At 41.0% G+C, this 13262-nt stretch overlaps 1 protein-coding gene across 1 annotated transcript in view; it reads right to left on the bottom strand.

The window, feature by feature from the left end:
• LOC147962277 (GDSL esterase/lipase At5g03610-like) overlaps positions 1 to 13217 on the bottom strand; it is a 30698-nt gene extending 17481 nt beyond the window's left edge. Inside the window, exon 1 of the mRNA XM_087534127.1 lies at positions 13020 to 13217. Coding sequence (XP_087390253.1) covers positions 13020 to 13217 — 198 coding nt within the window. The remainder of the gene's footprint in view (positions 1 to 13019) is intronic.
• Between the last annotated feature and the right edge of the window lie 45 nt (positions 13218 to 13262).

Raw genomic sequence — 13262 nt, 5'->3', positions numbered from 1 at the left:
AAAACTTTTGCTCACATAGGCAATGATAATTCTGATAACAAGTCACATCAGTCCATTAACTTCAATATATCATAAAGTTGTAATGTAGTATCTAACGAATCTTTCAAGATTATATTGCAAACATAAAGCAACCTAGTATGCATTCTTCTAATAGAGCTCATTGGTTTAAAATAGAGATGAGGTTTATTTTGAGAGGTATATATTCGAGAGCATCAAATGAGAAGTATGTATAGTTGGGTTTCCACCTAATCACGAATCCTGAGTAACCTTTTCTCTGCCTTTTTGCGTTCTAAGCAGTATAATTCAGAATACCTTTTTTGTTCCCTTTACTTTAACATGGGTGCAAGGAACAATACCATTATCCTTCCTGATGTTTTTGTACATATGTTTTCAAATAAATACATTAGATGTTTAGGATTTTCTTCAGAAGTACTTCTATGATATCATAATTTTGTTAGGAAACAGGCGTTTTGTGAATAATAGTGGGATTTTGTAAAAAGTTACTACCATTATCAAATAATCGGATCTTGTTAGGAAACAGACACTTCCATATATACAAAAAATAGTAAGTTTAAGTTTTATTAGTTCTGTAGTTATATGCATTTTTTACAATATAGGGCCTAATATTTTATTTTTCCCTGGCCTGCAAATTTCAGGAGACGGGCCTGGTCCCACCCGACCACCTAGACTGGTGAATCAAACTTACCTACAGTTGGGCTCGCGCCCGCTCTGCCGCGCGCATTCATGACGACGTGTTAGATGTGAGGTTCAGGGTCGGGGCAGGAGCCTTTCATCGTCCTTGGTGACGTGTGCTACAAGCGCTCGTGTGTTCAAGCTAGCCTTGCTGTCCTCTGCGCCCAAGTATTTGGAGCAACAATATGTGGTAGAGCACCTTTCGTTCATTAACATCCATGTAAAATATTTTAAGATAAATGAATATTTTTTGTGAGTTGTAAAATAGTAGATCGGAAACTAATATGATGGAAAATAGAAACTTATATGATGGAAAATAGACCCGGGGGCCATAGGTTTCACTAGAGACTTCTCTCAAGATAGCAAATAATAAGGTGGGTGAACAGATTACTGCCGAGCAATTAATAGAAAAGCACAAAGTTATGACGATATCTAAGGCAATAATCATGAACATAGGCATCACATCCGTGTCAAGTAGACCGAAACGACTCTGCATCTACTACTATTACTCCACATATCGACCGAGTCCTGCCAGCATCTACAATATTAAGTTCATTAAGAACAGAGTAATGCATTAAGTAAGATGAATGATGAAGAGGAATTTACTCAAGCAATATGATGAAAATCCCATCTTTTTATCCTCGATGGCAAAAATATGATACGTGCCTTGCTGCCCCTACTGTCACTGGGAAAGGACACCGCAAGATTGAACCCAAAGCTAAGCACTTCTCCCATTGCAAGAAAAACCAATCTAGTTGGCCAAACCAAACCGATAGTTCAAAGAGAATTACAAAGATATCAAATCATGCATAAAAGAATTCAGAGAATATTCAAATAATATTCATAGATAAGCTGATCATAAATCCACAATTCATCGGATCTCGGCGAACACACCGCAAAAAATTATTACATCGAATAGATCTCCAAGAACATCGAGGAGAACATGGTATTGAGAATCAAAGAGAGAGAAGAAGCCATCTAGCTACTAGCTATGGACCCATAGGTCTGAGGTAAACTACTCACGCTTCATCGGAAGGGCAATAGAGTTGATGTAGAAGCCCTCCGTGCTCGAATCCTCCTCCGGCAGGGAGCCAGAAAAGGTCCCTAGATGGGATCTGATGGGTACAGAAGGTTGCGGTGGCGGAAAAGTGTTTTCGTGGATGCCTCTGGTGGTTTGGGGATATTTGGGAATATATAGGCGAAAGAATTAGGCCAGGAGGGTCACGGGGGCCCCGCAAGGGTGGGGGCGCGTCCTATCCCCTGGGCGCGCCCTCCGTCCTCGTGGCTGCCTCGTAGCTCCTTCCACTTTATCTCTAAGTCTCCTGGTTGTCTTCTGGTCCATGAAAAATCATTACAAAGGTTTCATTCCGTTTGGACTTCGTTTGGTATTCCGTTTCTGTGAAACTCAAAAATAAGGAAAAAACAGAAAGTGACACTGTGCTCTAGGTTAATAGGTTAGTCCCAAAAATAATATAAAATAGCATATAAAACATCCAAAACAGATAAAATAATATTATGGAACAATCAAAAATTATGGTACAAGTCGAAATTTCACAAGCTAATTCAAAAACTAAGTGTAGAAGAAAATTCAGTTATCTACTAATAGAACAAAATTCAGTTCACTTTAGTGTTCTATAATGAAATGAAAAAAAACAGTTAACTACTAATTTCATTCATTTAACTTCACCTAATTAACCCACTGTACCACTACCACTAGCAGCACTAGTAACCTAAGTGTAGAAGAAAATCCAGTTAACTACTAACAGAACAAAACTTAGTTAACTTTAGTGCTATATAATGATGAGATAAAAAAATCCAGTTAACTATTAATTTCAATCATTTAGGTCATTCATTTAACTTCACCTAGTTAACCTATTGTACCACTACTACCAGTAGCGCTACTAGCCTAATTAACTTAGTAAAACCCTACTACCCTCACTAAAAAACATCTAATTAACATCTACTAGTACCACTACTGCCCTAACCTAATTAACATCTACTAGTACGACTATATACTACTAGCAGCACTGCTGCAACATTTTCTTCAGTTTGTTCTTTCAAGAAAAACATCTATGAAAACAAAAACCCTATTTAAACCCTACTGCCCTACCTAAATTTTTGCTCTAAACCCTACTGCCCTAGATAATTTTTTGATCTAACCTAGCAAACCTAGTTAACCTAATTAACCTAGCTAGTTAACTTAGGTAACCTAGCTAGCTAGTTAACCTAGTTAACCTAGCTAATTCCTAGAATAATATTTTCTGACCTAATTTGATACTTAGCTAATTATATATATATGAAAATAGCTACCTAGGTTTTATACCAAAACCTAGCTATCTAGGGTTCATACCAAAACCTAGGGTCCATGCTTAAACCTAGGGTTCATAACTAAATTCACCTTAGTAAATTAACCTAGAGAGGAGGGTGGGGGCTTACACAGAGGGTGCTCGGAGGAGACGGTGGCAGGGAGGTGCTCGGGGGAGACAGTGGCAGGGAGGGCGTCAAGGGTGGCTTCAGTGGCGTCTACAACAGCTCCGACGGCGAGGGTGGCTCCGGGGGCGTCGAGGGCACGCGGCTCCGGTGGCGGCGACGGCGCGCGGCTCCGATGACGGTGACGGAGGCAGGATGGCGAGGGAGCAGGGACGGCGAGGGAGAGGTAGGAGACGCGAGAAGAATGAGGAATTGGGGGAAGGAGGGACGCCCGTGCAGGGGCAAGTCAAACATAACGGCAACGCAGTTTCTGCAACAGCGCTATAGCTACTTAGCTATAGTGCTGTTTGGTGGACTGCCCTACTAGTTTAGCTAAGTTAAATATAGCGCGTGTAGCGAAAACACGTTGCTACAACGCTTTCATAAACATGCGCTACTGCTATTGCTGTCATTTTTTCCATTCTCTTTAATTTTCTTTTTCTTTTTTCTTTTCTTTTCCTTTTCTTAGTTGCAGCGCTGTCGCCTTAAAACACACTACTACTATTTTTTGTCTGTTTTCTGAATTATCCATGCAATAAAAATGTCCCGAAAATAAAAGTTCTCCAAATGCCCTGAAAATTTGATATGATTTTTTATAGAATGTTTAAGAATTTCTAGCACTGAACGCACACACCAGGAGGCAGCTCACCAAGCAGTAGCTGCTGCATTACTACAACCCCGACTACAACTTTGGATATCCGCTAGGCCAACCGTGGCCTTAGACCAACAGAGGCCAAAAGCCTAAGCTTGGGAGAGTACGTATTTCTCACCGACATTACATTCATGTTCACACACTCATTCTAGTTTTCGGTGCTCATAATTTTTCATTGTTTTATCCATGTTAGTTTATTTCTTTTTCCGCTTTCTTCCTGTGTGTTTGAAAAACCTTAAGAAAAAAATTAGTTGTAGTTAGTTTACTTTTTATGCATGCTTAGTAGTATCAATAGAAAACCCAAAAAGATTTCTCATTCTTCTTTTTCTTGTTGGGAGCTTTTTCGTGTAAATAGTTTTCTCATTCTTGTTTTACTTTCTTCAAAAAAAACAAAATCTCCAAAAATATTTAGTGTGTTTCTTTGAAGTTATTTTATTTTCTTTGGGGGTCGAGAGGAGAAGACCACGATGAAAATGTTGAGTGGCTCTCATATGCATTATTGTTGATCTAACAAAGAGCCCATATTACCTTGTCTTCTCATTTGAATAAATGTTTGCAAATTCCAACTTAGTCCAATGCATGTGCACTCTTATTATTATCCACGCCGTTCGGTCGTGCAAGTGAAAGGCAATAATGACGATATATGATGAAATGATTGAGATGAGGAAAAGCTGGTATGAACTCGACCTATCTTGTTTTTGTAAATATGATTAGTTCATTGTTCCTGATTCAAGCTATTATGAATGAAACATGTTTAGCTAATTATAGTTGCTCGTACCATGCTTAATTAGCTAGGAGTTTATAATGGTTTATCTTGCATGCCAACATAGAAAATTAAAATGGTTGTGATGTAGTATGATAGGATGGTATCCTCCTTTGAATGATTCGAGTGGCTTGACTTGGCACATGTTTACGCATGTAGTTGAAAGAAAATCAACATAGCCTCTACGATATTTATGTTCATGGAGATATATATCCTACTCATGCTTGGACTCAATGTTGGTTAATCTCAATGCATGCTTATGACTGTTGTCGCTCTCTAGTTGGTTGCTTCCCAGTCTCTTTCTAGCCTTCACTTCTACTAAGTGGGAATACTGCTTGTCCATCCACTTCCACAAACCCCAAAGTTGTTCCATACGAGTCCACCATACCTTCCTATATGCGGTTTTTACCTGCCATTCCAAGTAAATTTGCATGTGCCAAACTCTAAACCTTCAAATAATAATCTGTTTTGTATGCTCGAATCGCTCATGTACCAACTAGGGCTGTCAATATCTTCCATGCTAGGTGGGTTATTCTCACGATGAGTGGACTCCGCTCATCATTCACGAGAAAATGGCTGGTAAATGGGATGCCCAGTCCCATGCTCAAATCAAATCAGAATAATAGCAAAGGAAACTCCCCCAGGATTGTTGTTAGTTGGACGGTACCCGTTGTTTCAGACCAGTTGTGGAGTGTTCTTGTTGGTGGTGGGGGAGTATAAAATTTACCATTTTGTTTGGGAACCGCCTATAATGTATGTAGCATGGAAAATACCGAGATCTCTTAGATGTTATGTTGACAATGAAAGCATACCGCTCAAAATATTATTTATCTCTATTTCAAAACTCAAGCTCTGGCACCTTTGCAAATCCATGCTTCCCTCTGCAAAGGGCCTATCTATTTAATTTTATTACCAAGTCATCATCCTCTTATAAAAAGCTGAGCACCACTGTCATTTGTATGCATTGCTATTAATTTATATTGAGTATGACTGTGACTGGATCTTTTTACTATGAATTACAACGTATAGTCAGTCCTTGATCTTCAGGGGTGCTCTGCATTTATGTTTTGCGATCTCAGAAAGGGCTAGCGAGATATCATCTTGTTATATCATATCACGATTGATTTGAGAAAGTGTTGTCATCCGAGATTTATTATTATTGCTCGCAAGTTGATTATGTCATTGATATGAGTAAATGTGAGACTTAAATGTTATTGTGAATATGGTTAGTCCATAATCTTTGCTGAAAAATTGAATGCCGGCTTTACATATTTGCAACAACAAGATCAAACAGAGTTTGTAAAAGTTTTTCTTTATCACTTTCAGTTTGTCAACTGAATTGCTTGGGGGAGTTGATACGTCTCCGTCATATCTACTTTTCCAAACTCTTTTGCCCTTATTTTGGACTCTAATTTGCATGATTTGAATGGAACTAACCCGGACTGACGCTGTTTTTAGCAGAATTGCCATGGTGTTATTTTTATGCAGAATAAAAATTTCTCGGAATGAACTAAAACATCACGGAGATAAGTTTTGGAATTAACAAAAAATATTGGCGAAAGAATCAAGTGAAGGGGCCCAACACCCTGGCCACAAGGGTGTGGGGTGCGCCCACCCCCTGGGGCGCGCCACCCAACCTTGTGGCCCCCCTAGACCTCCACCGACCTCAACTCCAACTCCATATATTCTCTTTCGGGGAGAACAAAAAATAGAGAGAAGGCTTTATTGTGTTTTACGATACGGAGCCGCCGCCAAGCCCTGTTCTTCCTCAGGAGGGCAGATCTCGAGTCCGTTTTGGGCTCCGGAGAGGGGAATCCATCGCCATCGTCATCATCAACCATCCTCCATCACCAATTTCATGATGCTCACTTCTGTGCGTGAGTAATCCCATCGAAGTCTTGCTGGACCGTGATGGGTTGGATGAGATTTACCATGTACTCGAGTTAGTTTTGTTAGGGTTTGACCCCTAGTATCCACTATGTTGTAAGCTGATGTTGCTATGACTTTGCTATGCCTAATGCTTGTCACTAGGGCCCGAGTGCCATGATTTCAGATATGAAACTATTATGTTTTCATGAATATATATGTGTTCTTGATGCGATATTGCAAGTTATAGTCACCTACTACGTGTTATGATCCGGCAACCCCGGAGTGACAATAGTCGGGACCACTCCCGGTGATGACTGTAGTTTGAGGAGGTCATGTATTCACTAAGTGCTAATGCTTTGGTCCGGTACTCTATTAAAAGCAGGCCTTAATATCCCTTAGTTTCTAATAGGACCCCGCTGCAACGGTAGGGTAGGACAAAAGATGTCATGCAAGTTCTTTTCCATAAGCACGTATGACTATATTCGGAATACATGCCTACATTATATTGATGAATTGGAGATAGTTATGTGTCACCCTATGTTATAAACGTTGCATGATGAATGCCATCCGATGTAATTATCCATCATTGATCCATTGCCTACGAGCTTTTCACATATTGATCTCTTCTTAGTTACTTTTCCGTTGCCACTGTTACGATTGCTACAATACTACTACTATACTTTTGCCACTATTACCATTACTTCCATACTACTTTGCTACTAAATATTTTGTTGCAGATATTAAGTCTTTCGGGTGTGGTTGAATTGATAACTCAGCTGCTAATACTTGAGAATATTCTTTGGCTCCCCTTGTGTCGAATCAATAAATTTGGGTTGAATACTCTACCCTCGAAAACTGTTGCTCAAGGGCCCAGAGATACCTCTCCGATACTCGGAGTGACAAATCCTAATCTCGATCTATGCCAACCCAACAAACACCTTCGGAGATACCTGTAGAGCATCTTTATAATCACCCAGTTACGTTGTGGCATTTGATATCACACAAGGTATTCCTCCGGTATCCGGGAGTTGCATGATCTCATGGTCAAAGGAATATGTATAAGTCATGAAGAAAGCAATAGCAATAAAACTTAATGATCATTATTCTAAGCTAATCGGATGGGTATTGTCCATCACATCATTCTTCTAATGATGTGATCCCGTTCATCAAATGACAACACATGTCCATGGTTAGGAAACTTAACCATCTTTGATTAACGAGCTAGTCTAGTAGAGGCTTACTAGGGACACGGTGTTTTGTCTATGTATCCACACATGTATCAAGTTTCCGGTTAATGCAATTCTAGCATGAATAATAAACATTTATCATGATATAAGGAAATATAAATAACAACTTTATTATTGCCTCTAGGGCATATTTCCTTCATGAACTACCGCCACTGCTAACATGCCATCAGTGGTGGGTGAACGCCCGCCATTGGTGGGTCCATAGTACTAGCGGGCGAGTCACAGTGCCCTCCAGAACTTCTACTCTCTACCCGCCACTTCTATGCATAACATTAGTGGCATGGACTAATGGTACCCACCCACTAGTAGTGATCTAGGCCTATAGAATAATTGCTGTTGCAACAACATTTTTTTGCTGCCATGGCGACATCATTTTAATGACGGGGTTGCAGTATGTTGCATTTGATCATCAGAATGCATTACATATATAGAATTTTGTCTCAACATTCAAACAATCACACATACATTATATTACAACGTCGATCCAATAATTAAGAGTATTAGCGGAGCACGACAGTGAGTATAGATGTGTAGCAAAACAAACATGCATGTCTCAACACACAATGAACAATTTCTGAAGCTGTTTTGAAGCATTGTGTCTATCAACATGGCTAGTTGCTGGCAATCAATGACCGAAATGTGTCTTCGACTCGGTGAAGTTGTTCGCCATCTGACTCTGGCGGACAGTAGAACATCCCATCCTCATTTACATCCTCCTTGTTGTTTATTTCTTGCACCCCTTGGGCATATATATAGGAGTACCTGATCGTCTTGGAGTACAAGGCAAGATAGAATAATATCCTATGCTATCCTAGCTTTCTTAATAATTACGATACTCAACATCCCTCCGCAATCACAACGGTAGCGACGCAGACGATGAGACTAGAGAAGAATCCGGAGGCAAGCCAACGGACCATGTTAGAAGGGAGAGAGAGGAATTGTTGCGGAATAGTTGATGTATTGCTTGAGCCTCATGGGCATATATATAAGAGTGCATGATCGTCTTGGAGTACAAGGCAATAAAGAATAATATCCTACGCTATCCTAACTTTCCTAATAATCATGATACTCAACACATGCAACTGAGGGCGCCTCGCTATGTGACCGCACAACAAAACTATGAATGAATACATTTCGCACTTCTGCAGCAGGAGAGAGCCAACTAATCTAGTCGTCTCTACTCATGTGTATTCGTTATTTCTTGAAAATTCAAAACTTCGTACAAGTACTCCCTCCATCCGGGTTTATAAGGTCCCCTCTTATTTTGGCCTTAAGTTTTTTTTATGGAGAAACTTTCAATCCGATTCATCATTTGTCATGGCAGTACAATGAACACCGGAGTAAAAAATATACTCAAAGCAACCGTTTATTTATAGGGACTGTCATCAATTAGAAAAACCAATCATGGGGAACCATGCTCTTTCACATACATAATTGATGTAAATATAGCATGAATACTTCATAAACTATAGATACGTTAGAGATGTATTAGCATCCCAAACTTAATTCATGCCCATCCTCGAATAGGTAAATGATAAACAAATAATTTATGTAGTGTGAATGCTAGGATAGAAAAAACTTTTGCTCACATAGGCAATGATAATTCTGATAACAAGTCACATCAGTCCATTAACTTCAATATATCATAAAGTTGTAATGTAGTATCTAACGAATCTTTCAAGATTATATTGCAAACATAAAGCAACCTAGTATGCATTCTTCTAATAGAGCTCATTGGTTTAAAATAGAGATGAGGTTTATTTTGAGAGGTATATATTCGAGAGCATCAAATGAGAAGTATGTATAGTTGGGTTTCCATCTAATCACGAATCCCGAGTAACCTTTTTTCTGCCTTTTTGCGTTCTAAGCAGTATAATTCAGAATACCTTTTTTGTTCCCTTTACTTTAACATGGGTGCAAGGAACAATACCATTATCCTTCCTGATGTTTTTGTACATATGTTTTCAAATAAATACATTAGATGTTTAGGATTTTCTTCAGAAGTACTTCTATGATATCATAATTTTGTTAGGAAACAGGCGTTTTGTGAATAATAGTGGGATTTTGTAAAAAGTTACTACCATTATCAAATAATTGGATCTTGTTAGGAAACAGACACTTCCATATATACAAAAAATAGTAAGTTTAAGTTTTATTAGTTCTGTAGTTATATGCATTTTTTACAATATAGGGCCTAATATTTTATTTTTCCCTGGCCTGCAAATTTCAGGAGACGGGCCTGGTCCCACCCGACCACCTAGACTGGTGAATCAAACTTACCTACAGTTGGGCTCGCGCCCGCTCTGCCGCGCGCATTCATGACGACGTGTTAGATGTGAGGTTCAGGGTCGGGGCAGGAGCCTTTCATCGTCCTTGGTGACGTGTGCTACAAGCGCTCGTGTGTTCAAGCTAGCCTTGCTGTCCTCTGCGCCCAAGTATTTGGAGCAACAATATGTGGTAGAGCACCTTTCGTTCATTAACATCCACGTAAAATATTTTAAGATAAATGAATATTTTTTGTGAGTTGTAAAAGAGTAGATCGGAAACTAATATGATGGAAAACAGAAACTTATATGATGGAAAATAGACCCGGGGGCCATAGGCTTCACTAGAGACTTCTCTCAAGATAGCAAATAATAAGGTGGGTGACCAGATTACTGCCGAGCAATTAATAGAAAAGCACAAAGTTATGACGATATCTAAGGCAATAATCATGAACATAGGCATCACATCCGTGTCAAGTAGACCGAAACGACTCTGCATCTACTACTATTACTCCACATATCGACAGAGTCCTGCCAGCATCTAGAATATTAAGTTCATTAAGAACAGAGTAATGCATTAAGTAAGATGAATGATGAAGAGGAATTTACTCAAGCAATATGACGAAAATCCCATCTTTTTATCCTCGATGGCAAAAATATGATACGTGCCTTGCTGCCCCTACTGTCACTGGGAAAGGACACCGCAAGATTGAACCCAAAGCTAAGCACTTCTCCCATTGCAAGAAAAACCAGTCTAGTTGGCCAAACCAAACCGATAGTTCAAAGAGAATTACAAAGATATCAAATCATGCATAAAAGAATTCAGAGAATATTCAAATAATATTCATAGATAAGCTGATCATAAATCCACAATTCATCGGATCTCGGCAAACACACCGCAAAAAATTATTACATCGAATAGATCTCCAAGAACATCGAGGAGAACATGGTATTGAGAATCAAAGAGAGAGAAGAAGCCATCTAGCTACTAGCTATGGACCCATAGGTCTGAGGTAAACTACTCACGCTTCATTGGAAGGGCAATAGAGTTGATGTAGAAGCCCTCCGTGCTCGAATCCTCCTCCGGCAGGGAGCCAGAAAAGGTCCCTAGATGGGATCTGATGGGTACAGAAGGTTGCGGTGGCGGAAAAGTGTTTTCGTGGATGCCTCTGGTGGTTTGGGGATATTTGGGAATATATAGGCGAAAGAATTAGGCCAGGAGGGTCACGGGGGCCCCGCAAGGGTGGGGGCGCGTCCTATCCCCTGGGCGCGCCCTCCGTCCTCGTGGCTGCCTCGTAGCTCCTTCCACTTTATCTCTAAGTCTCCTGGTTGTCTTCTGGTCCATGAAAAATCATTACAAAGGTTTCATTCCGTTTGGACTTAGCTAGGGTCCATGCCAAAACCTAGCTATCTAGGGTTCATACCAAAACCTAGGGTCCATGCTTAAACCTAGGGTTCATAACTAAATTCACCTTAGCAAATTAACCTAGAGAGGAGGGTGGGGGCTTACACAGAGGGTGCTCGGAGGAGACGGTGGCAGGGAGGTGCTCGGGGGAGACAGTGGCAGGTAGGGCGTCAAGGGTGGCTTCAGTGGCGTCTACAACAGCTCCGACGGCGAGGGTGGCTCCGGGGGCGTCGAGGGCGCGCGGCTCCGGTGGCGGCGACGACGCGCGGCTCCGATGACGGTGACGGAGGCAGGATGGCGAGGGAGCAGGGACGGCGAGGGAGAGGTAGGAGACGCGAGAAGAATGAGGAATTGGGGGAAGGAGGGACGCCCGTGCAGGGGCAAGTCAAACATAACGGCAACGCAGTTTCTGCAACAGCGCTATAGCTACTTAGCTATAGTGCTGTTTGGTGGACTGCGCTACTAGTTTTGCTAAGTTAAATATAGCGCGTGTAGCGAAAACACGTTGCTACAGTGCTTTCATAAACATGCGCTACTGCTATTGCTTTCATTTTTTCCATTTTCTTTAATTTTCTTTTTCTTTTTTCTTTTCTTTTTCTTTTCTTAGTTGCAGCGCTGTCGCCTTAAAACACGCTACTACTATTTGCTTAGCAGTAGCGCGGTGTGTAGACGGGCGCTACTACTACTATACCTAGCTTGTCTCCAACGGTGTGGCAGTTATAGTAGTAGCGCTTTTTATTTGGCCGCACTACTACTATATAAATAGTAGCGGGCTTGTTCTCCCCGCGTTATTGTTTGGTAGTAGTAGCGCCTTGTTTTAGCCAGCGCTACTGATAATCCTCTGTGCATAAGGTTTTCCTTAGTAGTAAATAAATTCTTGGCGTCTTCTGTGTGAGGCATGAATGTTAAAATTTTGACTCACATCCAAGGGTCAAAAGAGGTCCTGTAAATAGTGAGACTTCCATGCACCATTCACGTCAAAAAAATAAGCAACACGGTGTAGTCTGCAATCTCTCTTCAGCACGCTGGGGCGGAAGGATGGTCCTCACAGGATCCAAGTCTTCATGGAAATACCGTCATCAACTCTGTAAAATTATCCCTTCCTTGACTAGCGCCAGCCCGTTTTCTACCGCTATCCACACAGCGGACACATTGCCGGTAAACACTATATCCAACAAATTCCCACTGGGGTACTATTTTCCCTATCGCAATCAGGCACATAAGCCCGTCGGAGCATCAAGCAATCGCCAAACTTGTTTTGCTAGAAGTTCTTGGTTGAATGCACGCACACGATGTAAACAGATACCACCCTTTGACTTAGGCAGCATCATTTTGCGCCAATTCAACTAGGCCATCTTCCTTTGTACTTTCTTCACCATCTACTAGGTGCTGAATATGCTCAAAACATGTTGGACTAGCTTGAGCCACCGACTTGATCAATATTTCCTTGTTCCCCGAAGACATCTCTCTCCCCCCTTAACTTGCTTCCAATACTTGAAATCTACACATTGCAGCTACACGATCAAATGCTTAACAAAATATGTGGCATATGGCCTAGCTTGTTACAGACATGTTTTTGCCATTTGAATTGAAACAAATACCGATTAATGCAAAGGTCATCCCCAACAGCGGCAGGGAGCTAAGTGGAAGTTCTCACAGGCATGACCCGTGCACTTTTAATTACAGGTATGGGAACAACGGCATAAACACGGCCTTGGCGAGCCGGGGTGTACATGGTGAAGGCAGAACCTGATGGAACAGCCGAGAAGGCTGAACGAACGTATGGGGTGCGGTTGCCAGTGTGCCTCTTTCTCGTCTTTGCAACGTCAAACATAGCTGGCTTGGCACCGATCATACCCGTGCTACCACTAGGTGTGGAGCGTTACCTCAATCGACTAAG

This window comes from Triticum urartu, chromosome 7A (assembly GCF_056163025.1).
Source record: "Triticum urartu cultivar PI428250 chromosome 7A, HENAU_Tu73, whole genome shotgun sequence".
NCBI lineage: Eukaryota > Viridiplantae > Streptophyta > Magnoliopsida > Poales > Poaceae > Triticum > Triticum urartu.
This window is presented reverse-complemented; position numbering and strand designations above follow the sequence as displayed.